The 26366-nt window shown below is 44.1% G+C and overlaps 1 protein-coding gene across 1 annotated transcript in view; it reads right to left on the bottom strand.

Annotated features, from left to right (window-relative positions):
• Window positions 1-25316, bottom strand: part of LOC308038717 (tau-tubulin kinase 1-like) — a gene marked incomplete at both ends in the record, with an annotated part of 33167 nt that extends 7851 nt beyond the window's left edge. The window contains 3 exon segments of the mRNA XM_080341492.1: window positions 19904-19933; window positions 19937-20462; window positions 25291-25316. Coding sequence (XP_080197618.1) covers window positions 19904-19933; window positions 19937-20462; window positions 25291-25316 — 582 coding nt within the window.
• Window positions 25317-26366: the final 1050 nt, after the last annotated feature.

Below are 26366 nucleotides of genomic sequence, written 5' to 3'. Positions count from 1 at the left end.
AATCAGCACCATAAATGTCAGAGAGATGTTCTTCTTTCCAACATCTTACCATCAAACACTGCATAGCCTTTCCCTCTTTTTTTTTTTTTTTTTTTTTCAACCGAGGTCAATAGGACAGCCCAGTCCTATGCTGGTTAAGTGTCCCTCCCTATTTGTGCTTTTACATGTTGTTAGGTTTATGCCAGTTTTCCTAGTGTCTTGACCAGAAGCAAGAGCTCTGTAAGGGTAGTATACCTGCCACTTAGCTTCCCACCTCTGCACCCATGACTGTCTCCAGCAAGAGTCAATGCAGAGCTCCTTCTCTGAGCAGACATGAACAAAGTGGAAGAAAATGATAATCCAAAAATTGTTCTAGTCCCTAATAGTAAAGGCAACTTAATAGCAGCAAGAAAGAAGAAGCAGCAGCAGATTCTGAAAGCTAAACATCTTCCTTAGTCATAAAAATAACCAGAACTCAGCAGTGCTGAATAAGAACCTGATCTGGCTTTTTTTTTTTTTTTTCAGGAATGACCAAGCTGAAGGGGCAAGAGCCCCACAGAAATCCTCCTTATCTGACTTGTTCAGAGGAAATCTGCCATTACTGTGTTCCACATTGCCAGATCATTAATTGCACTCATAATTAAACTGAGAAACTTGTTGGAGTTGTTGGAGGAAGCCCTGGGGATTCTTATGAGGCAGGTGCACTAGGTGAGGTAACCAACTTGGAACACTTTGCATATGAAAAAAAACCCTTCAAACATAAAACCATTTTCTTTTCAAACACTAAAAGACATGCAAGTGAATGTAAAATGCGGATTGCTTCCAATCCCCAGATTACACGGTTAGCAGCTTGTTCAAAATGTACATTCATTGTAACATCATTTTTTCAATACAAAGGAGTTGCAATACATCAGATAATACTTAGAAACATTTCCCAGAAATTAATCTTTGCACTTTCCCAAGGAACTGCAAATGTGTGTGTTATAGCAAACCAAACACAAAACATATGATATAAAAATGCAACAAAAAGGAAGGTAGTACTGCAGTGATCAGCCTTTACACATTTTATTTAATGTTTTAACATTACCCAAAATAGGCGTTTGCATACTAATAAGTTATGTCCTAAGTGGCAGCACCGTTCCTATCGCCAGAATACTCTGCCACCAGCAGATGGTGAATGGAGGGATAGGTATGCTACAAGACACTGAATTAAGAAAAGTGGGCTGGGCCAGGTTGCCAAAATGAGATCTGCAACATGCAAAGGATGCCAGGTGTGCCATTTGAACCAGACAACATGATAATTTCTGTAACTGATTGAGATTTGTTCTTTGCAATAGCCTTTTGAGTACTTGGATGTGTGCAAAGTGGCCCTTTACCGGCACAGAAAGGTTTCTTTAAGGCATGACCATGCATGGCCATTTGTATTTCATGTGTGGGTCATGGACACATCTAAACACACATACAACAAGCATCCTGACACCACCCTGGGGACAACAGTGAAACCAGGAAACACATCTGGCTTACTTTGGTCAGCTTCTCCAGAAACTATCATCTCCTCCAGTCACTCCAGGGAAGGGCTGGCAACTACAAGGGAAGTGGGTCAAGAAGAAAAGCACACCATGTTCTCCAGCTGAGAAATATCCAGGGCAATTTATTCACTATAAACACTAACAGGATCCATGATTTCCAAGGCTTCAGACCTTGTCTGCCAGGAAATGCAATTTTATTTTCTTCAGCTAGCCTCTTTGAAGCCATCTGTTACTGCCAAGCAGAGATATATATGACAATGATCTCCAAATATTTCTTTCCCATTTGTCACAAAAGGAAAAACAGAAAAGGTAAAATAAAAATAATAGCTTCTCTTTTGAGTAGATTGGGATAAAAGAGCCCTTTCTTATTCAATGTGAGAGTTGCAAAATAGTCTCAGCGCCAGGTAAAGTTCTGAGAGTGGCGTGAATAAATCTCCACTGACAACCATTAATTAAATGTGTCATTCATCTAACCCAGCAGTTTGCAATAAAAATAAATTAAGTCATTGACACAGTATTATGTTGCTGTAATATGAATGTAGCCTAAGGAGGAGATGCTAAACCCTCTGGACAAATACAGTGAGTATCTGTCATCAGTCCCTCCAGATGAGCAGTAGAAAATCACCTTCTATTTTCAGGAATAATCTTGTACCACTGCCAAGCACTTAAAAATTCCATATATACACATTATGGAAGATTAATCGATGGAGACGTGAGAGGGAAGGACATTAGAAAATAGGAAAAGGATTGGATATATCATTTCATGCTTTCTGATCTTCAGTCTCATAGTGCATCCTATTGTTGAGCTATTTTACAAGACTAAACTAGCAATGTTTATATTTTCTTGCCTTAATTTATTTACATAGAATCACAGCATCAGATTCAAATAGTGCATTTTTACATGAGAGAGCAAGTGAAGTTCCTGGTGATTTGCAGTGAAAGAAATACCTGTATGACGTTTGTTTTATTTGGTATATAGGTCCCACCCACTGTCCTGACAATTTCCAGATCATGAAATAATATTCTGCCTCCTGAAATTCTCTCAGTACAATCAAACTCTCATATCTGGCCTCATCTTTACATGTTCTGAAAAGGCTTTGTTTGCCACTGACTTCCCCTATTGGTCCCGCATGTCAAACAGGAGAGAAGTGACTCACAGAAAAATAAAGCACACAAACTCACAACAAGAGAAGTGGTGTTTAACCAGCTGTTTACATGGTTTGCAATCACAGATGGCAGCTGTGTATTAACTGAAAGAGCATTGCCAGTTCTCTACATTCAGCTGCTCATGGACACAATAATTTTGAGGAGTTTGAAGTCCTAAGGATTCCAGGATTTGAAACTTGTGAAACTGTCCTGAAAATGGATGGTATCTTCCACTGTCATCTTTGAAACCAAACTGCCTTTAAACAACGTGATCACTATTCCTCACACAGACTCCATGTAGAGCTGAGACTGCTCCAAGTGCCAAAATGTGCCATTTTCCACTGTATCCTCCAAGGAAATCAGAGGGAGGGAAAGCAAGAGGCTGATCAAAGTTCTACAGGGACTGTATGGTGCAATAAATGGCTATGAAGTTGGTGAAGGTTTTGGAGGGGAAGCCATATGAGGAACAGCTGAAGTCACTTGGTTTGTTCAGCCTGCAGAAGAGAAGACTAAGAGGAGACCTCATCACTGCCTACAGCTTCCTCACAAGGGGAGGAGGAGAAGCAGGCACTGAACTCTTCTCTTTAGTGACCAATGACAGAACCCGAGGGAATGACAGGAAGATATGCCAGGGGAGATTTAGACTGGACATTAGGAAAAGGTTCTTCACCCAGAGGGTGGTGGAGCACTGTGGCAGGCTCCTCAGGGAGGTGTCACGGCCCCAAGCCTGACAGTGTTCAAGAAGAGGCTGGACAACACCCTCAGACACATGGTGTGAACTGTGGGGTTGTCCTATGCAGGGACAGGAGTTGGACTCAATGATCCTTACGGGTCCCTTCCAACTCAGGACATTCTATGATTCTATGAACGTGAGATATGCAATGCATAGGAAACTGGTGCAGGAAGCAAGCCTCGTGTATTCTTGGAAACAGCAAAGGCAGGAGGTAATGCGGGTACCGAGGGATGCAATAAGGATGTGAGGGATAAGACATCATGAATGGCAATGGAGGTGAACCTCAGGGGCAGGTCAATGTGTGGAGTGAGACACACACTGGCAAGTGGAGTAAAAATAATGTTGTGATATGGGGAAGGGCCAGGACAGGCAAAGGAGAACAAAGAGGCAACTAGATCTAAGAGATGTTCTCAAGCACCGAGGTTAGGATGAGGGGGTTCTGCTTTCTTGCCACATTGTATGTGGAGCCTACCAACATAAGCTAATTGGGTGGCAGCTGAGCAGCAATATCTCTGCTCATGGATATGATCCCAAAGCTAGATGTCAGCCATTCCTGGAGTGAGCTGCCTTACCTCAAATCCAGTCTAGAGCCTAGCTGTCCAAGCACAGCTTCTTCATCCTGGGCTGGCAAGATGGCAACTGCCAACATCCTTCACAGCTCAGGTTGTGCCTACTGCCTCAATGCACTGGAAGGGAAAAGCTGCCCTTAAACTCCCACCCTCAGCTGAGTACCTAGTAACTGAAAAGCAGCTAGAGAAGCTTCCTATATACTCCTCAAAAGCCATTTGGACACAGGATTTGAGAGGTGGGTTGATCTGCCTCTGTTCTTGGGGACTCTTCAAGAATCACCACATGGACTACAGGGAAAGAGCTGAAGGACAGGTCTGGGAGTCCAAATCTGTCACATGAAAGGAAAGCAACAGTGCAGGTTGGAAGCCTCTAGGAACCACCAAGACTTAGCCCAACAAATACAACCTTTGAACCAGTTCGTCCCCTTCAGAGCAACAGAACTGCAGCAGCCTTGACCACCACAATGTCCAGATTGAGACTCACAACCAAGAGAAAGAGTGGAAGAGCAAGAGAAGCTTTTCATTATGAAGAGGTAGCGCAGGGCTGGGGTTATATCATCTATATGGCTGTCTGACAGGGCATTTCTATTCTATTTTGTCATCAAAAATGACTTCACACAGTGAAAGAGGAGAAGCAACAAAACTCTTCCACTTACCTGCCCCTCAAAACTGGCAAAAAAGTATGAGAATGGCAGACAAAGTCAGGTTCATATTAGGGTCTTCGTCAACATGGGTATATCAGCAGGATACTCCTAATGCAGATGCGCTGGCATCTGCAAAATTGCACCTTTGTCATTATAGCCTATCTTCACCCATCCCCCTCCCACCAAAATGTTCTATACTGAAAGTGAATGTGTGCTAGCGTAACTACATTTACCCCAGCCGTGCCAGCTTAATCCACATTTTCACAGAAATCACCTCTCTGTAGCTTCTTCCGGTGGAAAGGAGGCCAGGGAGAGTGATACATTGGAAACATCTCCCATTCTGCAAAGAAAGTGAAAGGAGCCAAGAGACCAAGATATAAAAATATGGCTTTTGTATGTATATACAACTGATATGCATTTGCTCACTGAAGTAGAACAGGAGATCTCAGCAACAGATACCTGTGCTGATGCTAATGATCTCTGTATCATAAAGGAGTGGCAGATGCTCATTTCAATCCTCATTTTGCATTCTGACAAGAACAAGTGCTATGTACAATGGGAAGTAAAGACAGGAACATCTCTTTCAGGATACAAACCCTGTTCTTGGACCCTTCTGATAAACACAATATGTCTACGAGTCTGATGCTGAAATTTTATTTCACTAGTATTGATTTACACTGACTTACCCCAGCAGAAGCACTTCAGGAACCTTCCCAAACATAAAAGGAACTAGTGCAACTAATGTTTCAGCCCATAACCCCATGACAATTTTTCCTGTTGACAGCCATCCATGGGTTGTTTTTTTCCCTGCTGACCCTGGCTTGCCAGTGTTTTTGGTTATGCAAATGGAGGATGAACCAAAGCAGGAGATGAATCAAAGCTGAAAACAACTTTCCTTCTCCCTGTGCAGGTCCATGCAGCCATATGAACATTGGGAAAGGGCTGGATGGGATGGGGTGGAGGTAGGAGGGCACCTCTTAGAGAACCAACACTTTTGTTCTCCTACCTTAACCACGAAAGCATAGCCTTCAATGGGAAATGACTGATTGCTACTTCCTTGCTACTTCCTTTTTTTTTTTTTTTTTTTTTTTTACAACTGATTTTTGACACATTTACATTTATATTTGCAGTCATTATAAATGAAACACAATAAATGCAATATAAATGTAATCTACAGAGTTCTTTTAGAATTGCACTGTAACTAGTTTTAATATTAATTTATTACTTTTCCATATCTATAAGAAAGATAGCTATTTTCACATTTATTTAATTTGCCAACTGTTCCTCAACAATATGTGGATTCCACAGTAATCATTACAGCATTAGAGGAAGATGTTAAAAAAGTCTGCAAATTGACTATTGTAACATCAGGATTCCAGCCCTTAGCACCAATTAATTTGTTCAGAATTGAATTGTGAAAGCCATATTGACCATGAAATAAAACTTTCCATTAAACCTAGGTGACAGCAACATGTCCAGTTATTTTGGTATACAGCCCAAATTGGATAGTTTAACAGGATGGCTTTAGAAATCAATATCCCACCTTACAGAATCTGAATGACAAAGAATTCAGTGTCTTTTAATAATGTATTTCAGCTGTTTACCACCCACTTACATCTTTAAAACAAGCATCCTAATTCTAGTTTGACCTTTGTGTCCTGGTTTTGTTAAAAACAAGTTTCTCTTTCAGTGAATTTTTGCCTGTCAGCTAAAGCCTTCATATTAACTGCATTTTCCTGGAGAACCAGACACATGTTTTGGTAAACCTAGCAATGGAATGCAAACTTATTGATAAGCATGGATGGACATCTCGCGAGAGGGGTGACGAGAAACAAGTGACCAAGAAACTGACCAACTGTGTATAACATTCCATTCAGGTGAATACTTCGTATAAAATGGGAGATCACAAGGATCTCGGCCCTTTTTTTCCCTTTTTTCCTCTTGTTCTTATGGCCGACATTAGGAGAGGACCTTGCTAGTCGTCCCTGCGAACTGAGACCTAGTGAGAGACTGAATCCAGCTCTGGTTGGCTGTGGAGTCTAATCCAGGACTTTGGGTGCCGGCTCTGCAGTTGCTGAGGCTTTCAAGATTGGTTTTGTATATTTTGTATTATTTTCTCTATTTTTATTAGTAGCATTAGTAAAACATCTTTAATTTTTTCCAGCTCTCTTCTCTCTGTTCTTCTTTTCCTCCCAATCGCCTCTCCTTAGTGGAAAGGGGGGAGAGGGAGGGGCAAAGAGGGGAAGTGGGGGGGGAAGAGGGGGTTAACAATACATCTGCCAGGGTTTTATTGTCACCCCACAGTCTTAACCCTCGACAGAAAATTGGCGCCCGACACGTGGCACGAGAAAGGGGTAAATTTGGAGATTTTTTGGCTTTTCTACTGCTCTGACATACCTTTCAATTTTCTTGGCATGGTGCCAACTCATAGAGTTGTGAGACTCGCGCGTCTGTTTGCTTTGGATATTATTTGGTTGTATTAAGGCAAAGTGAATTACACTGATTTAAAGATGTTATGACATAAGTTGTATCAGTTATTTTCCACATTGTGCTCACTGATTCCATATCTGTGTTGGGCCTTCTTTTTAAATTGAAGTATTCATTATATAACAAGAAGGAACTGGACAATGGTCATGATCATACTGTGTGGTTTGTCACTGGTTTGTTTCATTATACTGCAGCCACTAATGAATTTCTACTCGCTTCTGCTTTACCTTGAAAAGCCTCCAGGAGAGATTAAAGAGCAGTACGGCTCTGTGTTTGCTAATTGGTCAAGCGAATCTTTAGAAAGGCTGACTAACAATACTTTCATTTTTTTTGCTAGGACAGTTTGCAAATGTTTTAGAGAATTTTGAATATCCTTGGAGTTTTGATAGAACTATGATGGTGTTATCTGGTTTGCTGAAAGTGTGTCAGTTTGTGCTTCTGTTAAGAGAAATGGCGTTCAACAGGAGGTTTGCGTCTCTTTGTAGTCCTGAGATTTGCGGTGCGTCTTCGGAAGCTTTAGTAAAAAGCACTCCGAGCCACTCGAGAAAGAGCAAAACAGCGAAAGCAACCACTGCCCCCCCAACGGCGGCTTCGCAGGCTGAAGCTACAGCTCCTCCGCAGAGTTCCTCTGCCAAGGTCGCTGCTCATAACATTAATTCTGCAGCCTCAAAGGCAGCCCCCCCTTCCTCACACACTGGGCACTCTTGCTGCTGTAACCATAGCGATCACTGTGACAGTCATTCAGACTCTGGAAATGAATCAAATGATGGTAAACCCATATCAGCATCAGTTGCTGGTTGTAAGAAAGTCACTAGAAAGACTACCCGTGCAGCAGATGATGGCACAGGGCCAACATCAACCCAAGGGGCACCATCAGGACAGGGAGGAGATGAAGTGACCACCACTCGGTCCTTTTCTCCAGGTGAGCTGAGAGATCTGCGAAAAGACTTTAGTTGTCGTGAAGGCGAGAATATTTTAACCTGGCTGCTCCGATGCTGGGACAATGGGGCAGATACAATTGAACTGGAAGGTGGTGAAGCCAGGCAGCTGGGATCTCTGTCAAGAGATTCCACCATTGATAGGGCAATTTCAAGAGAGTCTAACGCCACTACTCTCTGGACCCGACTCCTGGCAGCTATGAAAGTAAGATTTCCCTACAAGGAAGATTGTATATCCAAGTTAGGGAAATGGAATACTATGGAGAAAGGTATTCAGTTCCTGAGAGAATTAGCTGTGCAAGAGATCATCTATTTTGGACCAAACAGCCAAGAGGGAACAGACCCAGATAGAATCAATTGTTCACGACCTCTGTGGCGCAAATTTGTACAAAGTGCATCACCTGCATATGCTAAGTCATTGGCAGGAATGCTCTGGTCATCTAGAGGTGGACAAGATATTACTGAAGTGATTGAGCAGCTCCGTGACTTTGAGGACGGCCTTGCTGGTTCTCTACGGGCTTGTGTCTCTGCTGTGGAGAAACTGTGTGAAAAATCTGATGACCGGTTTGAAAAGCTATTGCAAGAAATCAAATAACTCAGAGAAGACACGTACCATTCACGACCTGCACAAACCTATGTTTCAGCTGTTAGGAAAAGGCATTTCCAATCTCGAGAGAGAGGACAGAGGCAGCCCACAAAAAGAGATTCACTGTGGTTCTTCCTACATGAGCAGGGAGAAAATATGAATAAGTGGCATGGAAGACCTACCTCAGAACTTCAAGAACGAGTACGTGAGATCAAAGGAAAAACTCCTAGGAAGGTGGCTGCTCCAGTTTACAAAAGGAGCAGAAGAGATTCTGATGCTCTTGAAGGAACCTCTAATTCACACCCAGAGACTGTGCAAAACAGAAATTAGAGGTGCCCTGCCTCCAACCAGGTGGAGGAAAGGGATAACAGAGTTTATTGGACTGTACAAATACGATGGCCTGGTACAACACACCCCCAGGAGTACAAAGCTTTAGTGGACACTGGTGCTCAGTGCACAATAATTCCTTCTAATTATAAAGGAACGCAATCCATCAATATTGTTGGAGTGACTGGGGGATCCCAGGAACTGACTGTTGTAGAGGCTGAAATGAGCCTAACTGGAAAAAACTGGGAAAAGCATCCCATTGTGACTGGTCCAGATGCTCCGTGCATCCTTGGCATAGACTACCTCAAGAGAGGGTATTTTAAGGACCCAAAAGGGTATAGGTGGGCATTTAGTATAGCAGCTGTGGACACTGAGAAAATTGAACAGCTGTCTGATTTGCCTGGTCTTTCAGATGATCCTTCTGTTGTAGGACTGCTGATGGTTGACGATCAGCAAGTGCCAACTGCTACCACGACAGTGCATCGCCGGCAACTATCTTCTCTCTGTTCTTCTTTTCCTCCCAATTGCCTCTCCTTAGTGGAAAGGGGAGAGAGGGAGGGGCAAAAAGGGGAAGTGGGGGAGTTAACAATACATCTGCCAGGGTCTTATTGTCACCCTGCAATCTTAACCCTCTACACCTTTGTTACTTTCTCTTCCAGCAACTAGACCCATATCTTTGCCTGGCAGATTAAAAAATGGTCTTGCTCTCTTCAGGTAACTCTTAACACCAGCCATGTCACTTTCTAGTTTTGTCTTTAATGACAGACTGCATTTCTTCACGCTCATTCTACAAGGCAGGTTTTACAGAATCAAAAAATTTTTGCATCACTTCTCCTTTTTTAGGTTTTGAAAATATTTTTTAAAAAATTTCCATACAAGACTTGGATACGATGCCTGGTAGAGAGCTCACCAGTATAAAAGATCTCCTCTCTGCTCATATCTTAATTTTCCTGCTTGTACATATATATATATATTTGTTTTGTTTTGTTTTGTTTTGTTTTGTTTTGGCTTTAGCAACATAATGAGAACTTACATGCAGGTAATTTTTTCCAGTAACTCCCACTTCATTTTGGGAGACAGCACCTCCCAGGGCACAGTTTCTCCCACTCTGAGCATGTGACCCATATTCTTCGTATTCAAAACATGACCTTGTCCCTGGCTAAATGCAATAATCAGTTTGAATGCATGCAACTCATCAAATGATCCAGACCTTTATGCAGAGCTGGCCTGCATTATTTTATGAAGCCACCCATTTTCCTGCCACTACGAACTTTCTCCTTAGTGATTTCTTTTCTCTTCTTGACAACCATTAAAGGCACAGAATAGTGCTGAGCTAAGGGCAGGAGATCAGGAGTCCTAATGAGAAACATCACCACTTCTGAGAGATAGCAACATATAAGCATATTTTGTTTGGTTAGTTGGTTTTCAACTTATTAATAACTTTAACTAGAAGAAAGTCTTAGTGAAGTCAATATAAATCAACCATCTTTATCAATCAGACTTTCAAACTTAGAAGAGTTTCAAGCTTACTTGGCAAGAACAGTTTTATATATAGACACAATGAGTAGCATTAGATTACTGCCCTTTAAATTTTATGTATGGAGCAACTTATCAGCTAGTCATTGTTTTTGTCTAAGGGGCAGCTTAGAGTTTGTTGCCTTTTCTCGCTAGTGAAACTAAAAATGGATTTTTAAAAAATAAAACAACAGAAATCTTCATTCCTTAAAATTTATCAGGAGAAGTGAACACTAGTGTTTTGGAGACTACGAACTAAAAGTTATTAAATTTACTGATTTTAAATCTGCTTCTTTCACAAACTCCATTTTCTCTGGAATCTGCTGTTCTATTTAAGTCCCTACTGAGCATGGAAAAAATAACATTAGAGCAGAGTCTACTCAAGGAAATCATTCCTTCTCATGTCGCTTTGAGAAAGGCAAAGCCCTGCTCTTTCTGGTGTGTGGGAATTGCGGAAGATGGAGCGAGGAGGAGAAATATAAACACACTCAAGTGACCTGCAGCTGGGGTATAAAGAAAGCACATACATCACGCTAATTGTTTTGGTGATCTTGTGTGCTTGACAAGTAGAAACTCTGTATTAGATAACACAGGCCTGAGAGAAACCCTGTGGCACCTTATAATGTCTGAGATTCCTGCATTGTTTTGAGAAAGAGCAGAGCACAGCAAGAGGCTGTGTCTGCTCTCAGCCTTGAAATATAGGCAAGCGCAGCCGGTCTAGTGATCTTCTAGCTGGGCTGAATCACTGCTGCGTCTGCATCCTTGCTTGTCTCACCTCTGCATGGGAGCTTAGGTGCCACTTCGGAGATCCTCCAGCAGAGAAGTAACTAAAATAAAGCTTGCTCTTTACAATTGTATTCATGGCCTCTGGCTCTTCTTGCAACGTGCCTGTGCACACACTGGTTTCTGTGCTTGACAAGAGAAGAACTGCCAAATAAGACTAGGCTACTGGTAAATTCAGTCATATTTCTGGCAATGCCCAGTGGGTTTTTTAAAAATAAAACTGATCAACAAATTGCAGGTAAAAATTCTGGCTGGGCAGTAAAGTGCCCTGTTCACTCATGTTCTTGCAGCAAATCAAAATAAATTTAAATTCAAGAATGACTGTGGGAAGAGACCAGTCATGCCTACGCTGAACCTTCTCAATGAGGGTGTGTTGCCCTGTCCATCTCCATCCCTCTACCCAGCAGGATGCTCTGTGGCACGACTGTGCCTGAGCACATCTTGCGGCACACAGACCCACCAGGCCAGGTCCTACGAGCTTCGGCCAGCACCACCCATCCTGTCAGGGGCTTGCACTGTCTGGGGTTGCTTACAGAAGGGTGAATCCAAGATTAAGGGAGCCTCAGGCAGGGTAGATGTACCTACAGAAGTCAGTATTTGGAAGGAAGACTGTAACTCCACTGGAAATACCATACTTATGCAGTAACACCTCCATGTCACAACTTTCTTCTAACACCCATACTTATCCCATGCCATTTTCTCATTTGCCTGAGCTTTCTGTATGTTTTCTTGTCTGTATCCTCTGCTTATATGCTTCCTGCAGAATTTTTTATTTTGGACTTGCACTTTCCTAAAGCCCTGAGCACCAGCAATGACCCCTTCTTCTTTAACCTTAACATCCATACTGCCTCTTCTCCCAGAAAACTGGTCCTAAGGCTCATTTCAGTAGAAAATGGTTACTACATTCACTTAATTACAGGTCTTCATACAGCCTGGTGTTTTACACTGCAGCTATACTGAGAAGGGCAATATAGCCCTGCAATCTGGGGAAATAAGGATACTTATAACAATTTATATTAACTTTGATCTCCCTTTTCCTCTGAGACTCAAGTCAGTTTTAGACAGGGGCTCTGTATACTAACTGCTTATTTAGGCCACTTATTTCTCAAGTGAGATCTGTTATCACAGGCATTTCCAAGCAAGGCCATGATGCAGGGCTCCTCTGCCATTGAAAATCTGCAGGTGCCTAAAATTTCTGGAATTTAGAAACAAAAGAATATACGTCTGGATCGGTAAGAAAATCCTTGCTATCCAGCTTAGGAGTGGAGAGCAGACAAATGGGTCCACTGTCACATAACAGAGGCAAAACCAGAGAGACAGAAATTTGTGGTGACTGTATGGAAACCAAACTGCAACAAAAAGCAAGGAGATTTCCAAAGCCAAAGCAACAAAGAGATACATGATCATAACTCCATAAGAGGGACAAATCCTGAGGTCCTGCCTCAGGTGAGCTTCCAGTAGGAGTCTGCCTATTTCTACATGGAGTAAAACTGCCTACAGATTTGGCCCAGAGTAAGACACCAACAAAGATGCTTGAACCAATTTGCCCAGTGAAGGTAACGCTTGCTGATACCTCCACAGTCTCTCCACTCCAGTCATAATTTGACAATGTTTGTGGCTTGATTGCACGTGTTCGGCAAGGCAGCCCTGCACTTTCTACCCCAAGGTTGCAGGACATGCAAGCGAGTCTCTGAGAAGAGCCCTGGCATTCAGCTCTTTCATATATATCACATGTTCACCATCTGTGTTCTCATCTTCGACCATGCTCCTGCCTCTCACCCAGGTTGCTGGGAGGTTTAGAAAACCAGATGTTTTCAGTCTCTGTGGGGTTTGGCTGCCAGGGCTTTGGAAGTAACAGTACCTTAGGCCGGTGTTGTCTGGGATTCAGTATTGCATTAAGTGGTGACACACTGTGGGCAGGTGGGGATCTATTATTGCATTGTGGAGGCTGCCGCTTCCCTGAACAGGCTATGTTTTGTGTGTGAAGCGGGCCCACACCTGCTGGAGCTGGGACCTGGAAATGCGAAGGACGGAAGGCATGAGTCTGTGGTTTCCTGCCGTGAGGGGCATGTGCCTGCGGTGGGGCATGCGCACGGGGCTGCTCTCCGCCGAACGGCTGCGCTGTATGAAAGTGCCACCAGAGTGGGGGTAGTGTTCTGTCTCCAGAGTTGAGGAGGAAAAAATGGAGGACGCCAGTCTTCTCAGGGGGCTGTACCTCGGGAGGGAGTGCTGAGAAGGCCTGTCCTCCTCCAACTGAAAAAGACCAAGAAGAGTGGAGGAAAAGGTGTCAGGCAAAGACTTGACTCGCCCCTGGTTTGTGATGCGCATGCTGCAGGCATCTTCGCCAGCAGATGTAAAATGCCTAAGTGGGGCTTACTTACTGCTCTGCATCTGTAAATTCCCAGGGCACGTATGGGCACCATAGGAGTCTGCCATTACAGGAGGCCTGCCCTGCTCTCCCCAGCCACATGCAGACACAAGCGACACCAGCAGTGTCAAGCTCTGCTATGTCAGTCCCCTTCTCTATCTCTTCAGGCTACCTGCCTCACCTCTCTGTTCCTCTGGCATCACTCATCTGGACACATCATTCAGCTACTCATACATCTTGCAAACAGGTAACAGTCAAAGTCTGTACACACCTGGAAACCAGGTGTAAGAGAAATGGTGAAACAGCTGGTGCTAAAATGATTATGTGTATTTAAAAGTGAACGATTCTTAGTTGGTTTTTTTTTTTTTTTTTTCAATAAGTCTTATAAAACTTGCTCCAGAGATTTGGGAAGGTAACTTCGGGAGCTGTTGGTGGACTTTTCTTTTCTGACACTTAAACTGCTGGTCCCCTGATACACTTTTATATTGAGTACCTGCTTCTAGTTTTGATAAGCAGGGGAAAGGCAGCAGCTGGAAAGGCTGGCAGAGTATAATTCTTCTTTCAGTGAGAAATACAAAACACAGAGCCACAGGAGGACATGAGGAGAAGATGCATTCTTAGGTCCCTTTTCTGTTTCTGTGATCATGGGATGGCCAGGAGAACAAGGAAAATATACTCACAGAGCACAACTTGTGCAAGGATGAGATTGCAGTCCCTACCTTCCTACATACTGACTAGAAGACAGAGACGTTACAGGAATGACTTCAGATTCTTCACCCTGAAAATGCTAAGTCCTTCCTCTTCTTTCTGCCTCTGCTATGAAACTAGCACTTTCACAGGGGTCAGCAACCTCAGTTTCCAAAAACAGATCATTTTTCCTAGAATTACCTTTTTGCTTTCAAATCCATTCCCTTCCTTGTGCTGCGTTTTCTGGTGTTTTGTTTTTTTTTTTCAGGCAGTCTCTGTAGGTTTCAAAATGTAACTGGGAAATGTGAAAAGGCAATATTGTATTTTCTTCATCCAAAACAGTTCTCCTTATCTTACTAGAGATGTTGCCTTTGCAAATGATATGAGAAAAAGAACTGAACTTCATCCAGTCTCATCTCTTTCCTGTCACCTTCAATATCTCTGCAGTGCTTTGAGGCAGGTATCTTATCTTCCTAAGTTTGTGGTGGGCATTAAACGTGAAGAGCAATTATTTACAGTCCTAAATGTACTGCATTTCACTGCATAGGTCAGACTCTCAGATAATAATAATGATGTAATACTGTTATACAAAGTATTTGAGAGAGACAAAGAAATTCTAGACAGCGGCTATAATTTGTCATAAAGCAAATAATCTCTCCATAGATGCTGTAGAAATTCAGTCCTGGGTATACTGTTTGGAGGCTGCACAGCTAAGTATACCAGAATTGTTCTTATTACTTTTTGCTCCATGTTTGGGCTCAGCATACTTCATGATTTCCAATGTATCATCTCAACATGGTAAAGACTTCTCAGATCAAAATTAATCACTCCAGCTACCCAGATGGACCTCCTTCACAGCACAGTACCAAGGGCCTTGCCCAGGCCACGAAGGGGCAGATCGCAATGCTCCATCAGCAAGCGCACTTAGGTATTGCTGCCTCTTGGCTGAAGCTCAGGTTACAGACATGCTTAAATTGCACAGTCGACGCTGGAGGTGCTGTGCCCTTCTATCCCTCTGCCCTTGGCAGAAATCAGGTTGGACCACCTTCCATCAGGCCTATCCTGCTCTGTTTGGACAGGAGCAGCATGGGAAGTCCTGGAAAAATGTGATGTTGATAGAGCTCAATAGATGTAAAAGATTTAAAATGTAATTAGGAATTTCTACTGAGCTTGAAGTTCCGATTGTTATGACCTGTATATATATACGGATCATACATAAGAATTACTTCTCTTACAGTATCACTTTTTGTTGATCCTTTATTCCTAACACATGGATGGACAAGGACCCTGAATCTAAAAAGCCTAAGGGACAGAGGACAACTCTACACAGATCGTTCTCCATCAGCTGGCAAGCTCTTCTCACATGGATGGAAGCTGGAAGAGCTGCATATCAAAGAATCACATAATCTACAACAGGCACCAAGTGCAGCTCAACAGGAAAGACACTGAGTGAGGGGCAATGAGAGTCTGTCTCCTTCTGCAAACGCCCATTTCTCACCACTGAGAAATGGTACCTCAGGTCTCCTCAGAGCAGCCCATGGACAATGGGACACCAAGACACATAGCACCTTTTCATATAGCATTTTTCCTGTTGCCTTCTTCCCCAGCCTGCCTCTTCTGCCCATGGTTATGAACCTGAGAGCCTGCTGTGTTTTGGTTCTATCCATTGCTTGATTATTTAGACACAATATATATTAATATACTATGATATATATATTTCTATACTATAAACATGTATAAATAATATTTATATACCCAGCTTTTCTTCTTTCTACCTTGGAGCCAGTGAATTTGTAGTTTCTGTCCTTTCCTCCTGTTGTCTTTCAGCACTCTGGGAGTGACAAGGATTTCCCTTATCACTGCTCCAGTGTCTGGGGACACAGAGGCCACCAGGCCCAAAATATAACCGAGAGAAAGCCCTGCTCAGCTTTCAGTCATCAGTGCAAATCAGAGTTCAGCCAGGTAAGAGACCTGGGCCAATCCAGGGCTCTACAACACATGAGAGAGAGGCTCTACAGATCACCCAAAATGCTTGAGCCCTGTCCTTGTTGTGAGGCAGCCCTCTCCTGTGTCTACGTGTCTTTTTCCAAGGAATAATCATCGCCAACTCAAACCAACAGAGGAAGAGAACAGCATCAATACTGTTGTCAATGAAGTGGACATCCTCTAACCAGCCGTGCTGCTCCCAAGGGTATTGGGCAACATCACAACTATAGCATCCCTCAGATGAGGCAATGATGAAGGTCAGGAGCGTGGGGGCACCCATGGGCTCAGCACCTGAACTGAGAATATTTTCTTGGCTCAGTGAGGGTCTCAGCACAGATTTTTATGGAAGAAAAACAGTGATTAGAGGTCAAGTTGGACTCCCAGGTGGAACACTGGAACAGGCTCCCCAGGGAGGTAGTCACGGCTCCAAACCTGACACTATTCAAGAAGTGATTGGACAATGCCCTTCGACATGTGGTGTCAATTTTGGGGTTGTCCAATGGAGGGACGGGACCTGGATGTGACGATCCTTGTGGGTCCCTTCCAACTCAGGACATTCTATGATTCTGTGATTCTATGATCTGTCCCAGGCAGCCTGTGCAATGTGCCTCTGACTGCCTCCTGCCTTACCCATGGCATTACCAACACAGGTCTTCATGCTGAGCATCCTTGCTTGATCTCTCAGCAGAGAAGTCAATGGCGGGGAATGGCTGGGAAGGGCTCATAAGCTCCTCAGCTCCTGCCCTCTCAGGGTCAAGACACGCACAACTTCAAATAACTCTATTTGTGGCACTCTCCTGGCTGTGGAAGGCTGTCTGTGGGATAAAAGAGGCCTAATGTGGGGAAATGCTGAGAGGGTTGGGACTGTTTAGTTTGGAGAAGGCTCATGGGGGTTCTCACCAACATTTATAAATACCTGATGGGAAAAAGAATATGGACCCAGACTCTTCTTAGTCGTGCCCAGTGAAAGGACAAGAAGAAATAGGCAGAAATTGAAATACAGGAAATTTCATTTAAACATAAGAAAAAGGTTTTTTACCATCAGTGTGATTAAACACTGCAACACGTTGCCCAGAGAGGTTGCGGAGTCACCATCCTCAGAGAGATTCTGATTGTACGCCCTCCTGAGCAATCCTGAGTGGGACTAGATGATCTCCAGAGGTCCCTTCCAACCTCAGCCATGCTGTGATTCTATGATAAGCCAGAGGTGACTGTCTTTTTGCCAGCAACAAGTAATGGGTTATATATTGGAGCCAGAGAATGGAGGAACAGAACAAAGCATGAGAGGAGGGATTACCCATTTGCTCTCGGTTTGTACTTTGCTGATACCAATGGATGATCACCAGTTTCTGGGAGACCAGAATGAGGTCCCAAATCAGTACAACAGGGCCTAGGACCTTAATCATGGTAGGTCTGCATTTAGTGATAATTTTAAAGGCTCAGTTCATATCCAAAGGTAAGGAAGATTTACTCACACACACACTATCTGTTCACAATTTCAATCAAACCCAGAGGAAGCCCAAGCCTGAGCTATAGGAAACATCTCTCATTGCTAGTGAGGCGTTCAGTATTTTCATTAGTTAATTCCTTGGTCAAATCATTAACATCCCAAACAACTGTCCCTCCAACTCTGCCGCACCTAAGGAGAACAGGCTGATGCTTTCCTTCAGGCACCAAGTAATTCTTCCTTTCGGAGTTGGCAGTTGGCTCTGTGACAGCAAATGGAAAAAGAGGAATGACACTGCAAAGCTGTGTATATAGAAGCAACTGAAGGGTCCAGAACTCAAAGGATGCACAACTGAATCCTGGCCAGCCAAAGAAGTCCAGTGTTGGTCTATATGTACAAAGTTAGGTCCAGGAGTAACCAGAGGGTGTTTCAAAATACAGGAGCAAAAAAATGTTCAGTCAGCTGGAGAGCCAAGGCTGTCTAATATATTAGCAGTAATCATCCACAATCCCATTAATTTACCTTTTTTGCCTGCTTTTTAAGTATCGCCGTGCAGGAATTAGCAGCCTTCATACTATGTCATACCCAACTCGCCCAGTCATTTCTTATAACTGTATTAGGTGCGGTGGCCAAGAAGGCATCTCCAGCCTTCTTTAGCTATGCTAAATACATCAGTGAAGTGTTCCTGCTGGTTCCTACGGCTGGTTCTTACCAGCTGGCTCTTGCTGTGTTCATCACAACTTGCAGATCTTGCACTGACCAGCCTAATAAGTGTTCAGACAGAGCAAAATCAGACATAGACCCTTTCAATTATGCTGATCTTGCCTGTGCAAGCTCCAGATATCTGTGTCATCCAACATCTTGGCTTCTTACAAGCAAACACCTCCACCTAGGAACCTTGCAACTGGATGCAGTCTTCCTGAGAAGCATGTACTACTATTATTCCATGCTCAGCAGGACAGTCCCACTGGAGCCTGCTATCAGTATTTCTGTCCTTCCTGTAAGTACTGCAGCCTCATACACCTCAGCAAGGAACACTTTGGTTTGATTCTTTTCATATAGTTTATTGCATCAGTCATGTTTTGCTGCCCAAATTAACAGCACTTTTTTCTTGTACCTCTCCAGGATCCAGAGAAGAGAAGAATCTGGTCAAGGCCTGAACAGAAGGATGCTCTCTTAACATGCTCCAGTCCAGTGAACACTCCTTTAGAGAATAAGCTCAAGAGAGAATAGGACATGGAATTACCAGCTTCCAGAGAGGAACAAGCAGGCTGCCCAAACGCCTGCCACAGGAGGATGTCACTGTGTTCATGACCCGAGACTTGTCTGCTCTTATGGATCCCACATTCATTAACCTACAAATACAAAAAGCCCTCGGGAGAACAATTTTATTGTCTCTTGAAGTAAACATTCTGGGACAGCCTTCTTCTGAACGTCTGAGAAACGAAGATTAGACATGACAGAGGAACTCGGAGCCCAACAGTATCTAATGTTTTTCCAGGTCATCTAATAAATTGCCTCCCACTACAGCCTGAAGTTCTTTGTATCTTCAGAGGACCACAGAAAAAAAGCAAAACCAAAAGAAAAAAGCCCTCTACAACTATCTGGAACAAACAGAGTAGGTAAAGAACATTTCTGTGAGTTCTGGTAACAACAATGTCAATCACAGAAGTAATGTTGATGTGATGTGTGTGCTGGTTCCTCTGAGCTTTTTATTAGGTATTTAGAGAAAAGTTTAATCTCAGGGAGTTATTTCATGATTTGCATTGCTGTGCCCAGTGCTGATGCGTGATTAGTATAGAGGGCAGACACTGCTGTTGCTGCTGAGAAACTATGTGGAGAAGATTGGCTGGCAACACTTGCATACAGCTAAGTGGTTATTAACAAAACACTGTGGTAGAGCAATAAGAGAACTGATTTAAGATACCTACAACCACAGCTGTGCTCTCCTCTTGTCACTGTGCCAAATCAGCTGAAAGATCTTGATAAGAGTGTGTCCTTTGTAGGGGATGTTACGAGCTATAGGGAGCACTTCTAAGATGTTCACAACATTTAGAAGCACTGTTAGAAGCAGTTTCACAAAAGCATCCATGCTTGAGTCACAGACTTCTCCAGTACAGCTGAGGTTTTCTAAGATGATGCTATGCTAGTCAACAAAATACAGACCCAGGGATCTTACCTGTCTCTGAGGACCAGTAGGTTCAGATTCTCATCTCCTTTGTCGGAAAGCTGGTGCTGAATGTAGGGGAGAGTGGGCTGGACTTCCCATCTGCTGTTCATGTTTACTGTCAGATACTGTTTGAGAAGGTCCTTCATGTCTGTGGGAACTGTCCTCCTCAGTCACAGGCTGCATACCCCGACCTCGTCCATCATGCGCCTTTGGCCTGACTGCAGCATCTCCTCCTAAGCGCTTTCTCTCCTCACCGTCTTCAATAGGTCTCAGTTCCTCAGGCTCCTCATCTGTGGTTCCAGAGGTGCTCGGCTCAGCACCTGGGTGAAAGTCCTTCAGCTCTGTCACCTTATCAATGATAACCCATTCCTTGCTATCAAAGTCCTCCTCCTCTGCAAGTGGTACTGAGCGGAAGGCATTGCTGAGGGCTTCATGTTCCACCGAAGCAGACACATCCATCCTACCACTTGCCTGCCAATCAGCCTGGCCAGTATCAATGGACAGCATCTGGGCTGGCTGGGAGGAGCATACAAGCCGTGATGGAGAGCCAGGTAAATCCATTCGAGATCTAAAGACAGAACATGAAGCCATTAGGTTGGAGCAAAAATATTTCTTTAGAATCTATATGGCAAAAAGATGTTCCCCCTAAAGTGCTTCAGTATGAGAGTCACATCGCCACCAGCTTTTGAACACAGGCTCTGCTGGTTTTGGCACTTTTCAGGCACAGTCCTGACTGCTGCGCACACTGCTGTTCATTCGCGACATCACCTACGAGGAAACATTTCTCCGGTCGATGTACCGCTCAGCTTTCTTCTCGTTTAACTGTGAAATGTCAGCGCGGGGAATCCGTCTCTGTCGAGCAAATGTCAATCCTGAATCGGTTTTGCTTTGTTGCTTCTACCTAGGAGATTTTCCTTTTCTCTGTTCTCTTGCGCACTTGTGACTGTGCTGAGTCTCACCGAAAAACATGCAGAAACCTTTCCATAAGCACCTAGGTATATGCGCCCACCACAAGGGGCACGCCTACGCAGCTAGAGAAAAGCACCTATCTTTTCACACACTGACATAATAAGCAAACACATGCACACTTCTGCAAGCACGCCCTCTCACTTCTATTTACAGGAGGACGTACGGCAAATGCACTTTCATGCTGGAGGGTAAACATGTCAGTTTAAGACTGAGAAACTACATGCACGTACACAGGGCTTCACATTTGGAGGGTAAGCGCAGATATGCCCTGTTGGGGATAAAACTGTGTGTGAAAGGCTTAGAAATGCTTGTCTGTCCACATGCGTGTGCCTTGTTGTGGGTTCCATTCACGTTTAAGTTTGAAGGAGTATACAGCTGTGGTGTTTGTTGGAAGGCTTCTGCGTCTGTCCAGTTGCACAGTCCTGCATTTCTCATGCGGACAGACGCAAGGGAGCTCTGCTAGGAAAGAATCAGCGAGAGACATAGGCAGAACTGAATGCTGAGCCATGGTACTTCTCATCCATGGCAAATGCTTCAGAGTCGCCCGAGGAAAGACACTTTGCAATCAATCTACAGGAGAAACCAAACAGAACATGGCAGAACGAGAAAGTGCAGCAGAGCATCTCTTCATAAGCCTGTCCCTGATCTATAGCTGAAGGCAAACACTTGTGTGCTTGTGTGAGAGGCAGTGTCTTTCCTGTCACTGTCTGGTAGTTTTGCACGGTCACACGTGGTGGCACGACTATCAGCGTCTAGGATGCCTGCAGACTTGAGCCGGTGCTTGTGAAGACAGTGTCCCTGAAAGTCTGTGTGCCTTAGTACCTGCTGAATCAATCCGTTTCTCCACGCACATCTGAGTACGTCTTTCTCTCCACACGCATGGGTGGTTATTTCAGCTCCTGTGTGCATCTGCACACAGGTGTTGAGCTCAAGTGAGTGTGTCTGTTGACACTTTGTGTGTGTTGGTTGCGCCTGTGTGCAACAGAACAATCATGACACCTCAAGCGAACAGAGAAAAAGGGAATCATCTAGGTAGAGGAGACAAAGGCAAACCAAGGCAAGATTGAAATGTGTTTGATGCAGACGGTTTCCCTGCGCTGACACTTCAGAGTTATACCAGAAAAAATCTGAGAGGTAGATCTACCCGAGAAACGATTCCAAAGAGGTCATTTAGTGAAAGAACAGCAGAGCCTGTGTGATATGGCTGCGCATGTAGCCATTCGCCTACCAAACGCAGGCTAAGAGCCCTTGCCATGGCTGTCTTCCGTAGCCCTTTTTACTCCAAGATGAGACTACATGGACAAGAGTTTCACATCATACTGATCGTTTCCTCACTCCAGCTACTCTGGTTACACACGTGTGGGCATTAGCACTGCCCTACGCTTGTGCAGTATTCGCTCTGATAGCAGGAAAGTGAGGACTCTGTGCGCTCTAAACGGTGACCATCTCTGTGCCTGCAATAATACGTATTAAAACGTGTCCGCATATGTTTAGGTAAACAATCGAGTGTGTGTTCAGACAGCGCAATATTTTCAGACATGCCCACAGACACGCTTCTGAAAGCCCCGCACCCAAGCACTGAAGGTTTGTACAACAACTTGCACCAGTGTGCGCAATCACAAACTTAGAGGGAAGTGTTTCAACTCACTGAAGCACCAAAGTGTTTGCCTTCACAAACAAGGGTGTGAACAGATGCTCTGCTATTTTTCCTCTGTGCGCTGTGCTTTGTTGTGTTTCTCTTTCCTATCGCAAGCTTAGCGGTTTTCTTTGTTTTACTAGGTCTACTGAAAGACAGAGATGGCGTAGGAAAATGTACCGTCTGCCTTCTTCAGTGCTGGAACCTGGTTGCTATCCCTTCTCTTTTTCCAGGTGCACACATAGGATTCCTCACCGAAAAACACACAGAAACCTTTCCACAAGCACCTAGGTACACGCGCCCACCACAAGCTGCACGCCTACGCAGCTAGAGAAAAGCACCTACCTTTTCACACACTGACATAATAAGCCAACGCATGCACACTTCTGCAAGCACGCCCTCTCACTTCTATTTACAGGAGGACGTACGGCAAATGCACTTTCATGCTGGAGGGTAAACACGTCGGTTTAAGACTGAGGCACTACACACACGTACACAGGGCTTCACATTTGGAGGGTAAGCGCAGATATGCTCCTGTTTGGGGATGAAACTGTGTGGGAAAGGCTTATAAAGGCTTGTCTGTCCACATGCGTGTGCCTTGTTGTGGGTTCCATTCACGTTTAAGCTTGAAGGAGTGTACAGCTGTGGTGTTTGTTGGAAGGCTTCTGCGTCTGTCCAGTTGCACAGTCCTGCATTTCTCATGTGGATAGACGCAAGGGAGCTCTGCTAGGAAAGAATCAACGAGAGACATTGTGGTTGGGTTTTGATAGATAAAGATCTGTTGCTGGATTAGTCAGGCTCAAAGGTATTTCAAGGCCGCTTCGAGAAGCTGAGTGCAGAGCCTGCTGTGAGAAAGAGGGGCTTTCCTCAATCAGCAGGGTCCTGGCGTGACGTGAATCATCGGACGTATCATCAGTGAGACTCCAGCGCACGGACCGCCCACGATACTCATTTAACAAATCCAGGCTTGGAGCGTGGACGCGTGATTAGAATATAGTCACGTATATAAGGAGACTTGTTTCTGTAATAAATGGCTTAGCGTGATTCACATTGAATCGACTTGTTTTGCTTAGTCCTTATCTCCCTCTACATATGGTGACCCCGACATGATACTCTGAATGGCGTACCACGAAAGATGGGGAAAAGCCTAGAGCGGCCCAGCCGGAGGCGGATCAGCTGGAATGAAAACCGGGCGGAGGCGTACGAATGTTCCGCATTTTGTTGAAGAAGTCACTGTAAATGGTGAGCGGCTGGGAGCGGGAGGAGGGAAGAGTGAAGCTATGGGGCAAAATATATCCTTTGAGGAAGAAGCCATAGTTAAACTCCTCCTGCCTATTCTCTCTATGAGAGGACTTAAATAAGAAGAAAGTAACATATGTGGACTATTAATTCGGTATAGAATTAATGGTTACTCGGGAGAAAACGGGAAGGCTTTTAAACGTTAACTTCGGGACGATAAAGGGCAGAAATTATGGAATAAGGTCAGCAATGGAGACGATAAAGCAACTAAATCACTAGTGACTAAATGGAAGCTTAAAATTTCCACCTTAAAAGTCTTTAAGGCTGAGTGGGCTACCGTTGCCAGAATTTTTCCAACGTTGCAGCCTGATAACAAACCTAAACATAACTGTGAAGTTTACCCGGATCGTGTCTTTTGACCCCCTCCCCACTCCATCCCCTGTTGTGCCGGCGGCACTGATACAGCAGTTTGTGGCGGGGGGAGGAAAATTACCGAGTGGATGGCCTTCCATACCATCACACGACCCTAAGGAGACCAAGCAGTCCAAGGAACTGGAGTCAGATAATTTGTCAAAAGAACTGTGTGAAATGTAACAGCTATAGATCATTTAGAACAGAACAATGGGGATTCGTTGAAGGGGGCAGGTATCCCAAAACTCCTGGAAGAGACACTAATTGACACACCGCAACTACAGACACGATAAGTTTCTGAAATCCTGAGACAGTCAACAGATCTGGCATATCAAGCTATGAGACAGGTGACTGAATCCAACAAAGCAGCCAAATCATTTACAACTATTCATCAGGGTCCCAATGAGAATTACATGCAATTTATTGACCATCTTCAAGACACCATCAATAAGCAGGCCGAAAACTTAGAAGCTAAGGAAGCACTACTCTTGAGATTAGCAGTAGAGAATGCTAATGTTTGCTATCAACGTGTTATTTGCGAGTTTTACAGTACACTTTATGTGCTCCTGTGTATTGCGTCTCTGAAAATCAAGCAGCTTGTCAGGAATGTGAGTTAATTGTTTTACTAGTTGTTTTTAAGTGCACTGTAAAACCTTCTCCCACTTTTCCCATTCTCACTGCAAGCAGCCCTGTGCCTTCCTCCCCCTTCCCCCCCCCACTCCTTCTCAAGGTTTTTACTTGCAAGATGGGGTCAGGAATAGTTGTTTTCAGTTGTGTTCCTAAAAAATGAGTATTAGGAGGTGTTTTAAAACTTAGGAAAGCACTCGGAATTATAAGGAAGGAGGATCTTGTAAAATATTGTAATCAATGGTGGCTGCAGTATAACTTAAGTTATTCGGAAAAGTGTCCAGAAAATAGAATCTTGTTGCAATTAATGTTGTTTTTGAGGCAAGAAGATCAGGACAAAATAAATCCCTACAAGAGATCATTAAAACTCGCAAAGTGCTTTGTTTTGGTTTGGTTTGCTTTGGTTTTGGTTTTGTTTCACAAATTATTGCATTTAAAATGTTTAAAACCAAGAGATGGGAGAAAAATGATAATCTGAAATTCTACAGTCTAAGAGAAAATTGATTAGGCTCACCTGAGAAACTGTTCCCTTTCCCCCATGTCAGTGCAGAGCTTCTGGAGACGGCAGGCTTTTCTGGTGAATGCCAGGCCCACTCTGTGCGGTGCCACAGACTGCTCTGCTGTGGGGGTGTAGGCACAGACAAGCTATAGGGTCTTTTCTCTATGTATTCAAGAGCTGTAAGATCACCAGAAAGCCATACAGGCATGGCAAGTGCTGTCATCACTCCATATTGCTAAAGGGACCTGGGCAGAGTGTGCGTGACTTGGCATGAGGCAGGACACAGAAGAGCACATTAACAGTCTGGATGCTGGTACTGCTCTTGAATTCACCAGCATGAGTCTGCTCTGTGCTGCTGTCTGAGAAGAACACATCTGGCTACATTCTTGGTGACAAGAGGACCTGGGAACTTCTAATGTATGGTTGTAAACTTGCTGTGGCAAGTGTTGCCAGCAGGTCAGGGGAGGTTCTCCTCCCCCTCTACTCTGTCCTAGTGAGGCCACATCTGCAGTACCGTGGCCAGTTCTGGGCTTCCCAGTTTAAGAAGGACAAGGAATTACTGCAGGGAGTCCACCAGAGAGCTACAAAGATTGTTAGGAGTCTGGAGCATCTTTCTTATGAGGAATGGCTAAGAGATCTGGGTCTGTTCAGTCTGGAGAAAAGAAGGCTTAGAGGGGACCTTATTTATACTCATAAATATTTCCAGGATGAGTGTCAAGAGGATAGGACCAGACTCTTTGCAGTTGTGCCCAACAATAGGATGAGGGGCAACAGGCACAGATTGAAACATAGAAGGTTCCATGTAAACATGAGGAGAAACTTCTTTCCTTTGAGGGTGACAGAGCACTGCAACAGGCTGCCCAGAGAGGTTGTGGAATCTCCTTCTCTGGAGACATTCAAAACCCACCTGGACACATTCCTGTGTGATCTGCTCTGGCTGAATCTGCTTTAGCAGGTGGGTTGGACTAGATGATCTCCAGAGGTCCCTTTGAACCCCAACTATTCTGTAATTCCATGGAGACTGCACCTTTGCTGATTTTTGCAGTATTTGCAGCATCACTGGGATGTAGAAACTTTCCAGCTGCCATATT

This window comes from Nesoenas mayeri, assembly GCF_963082525.1.
Source record: "Nesoenas mayeri genome assembly, chromosome: 3".
In the NCBI taxonomy this organism is placed as follows: Eukaryota; Metazoa; Chordata; class Aves; order Columbiformes; family Columbidae; genus Nesoenas; species Nesoenas mayeri.
The sequence above is the reverse complement of the archived record's forward strand: the minus strand, read 5'-3'. Positions and strand labels throughout refer to the sequence as shown.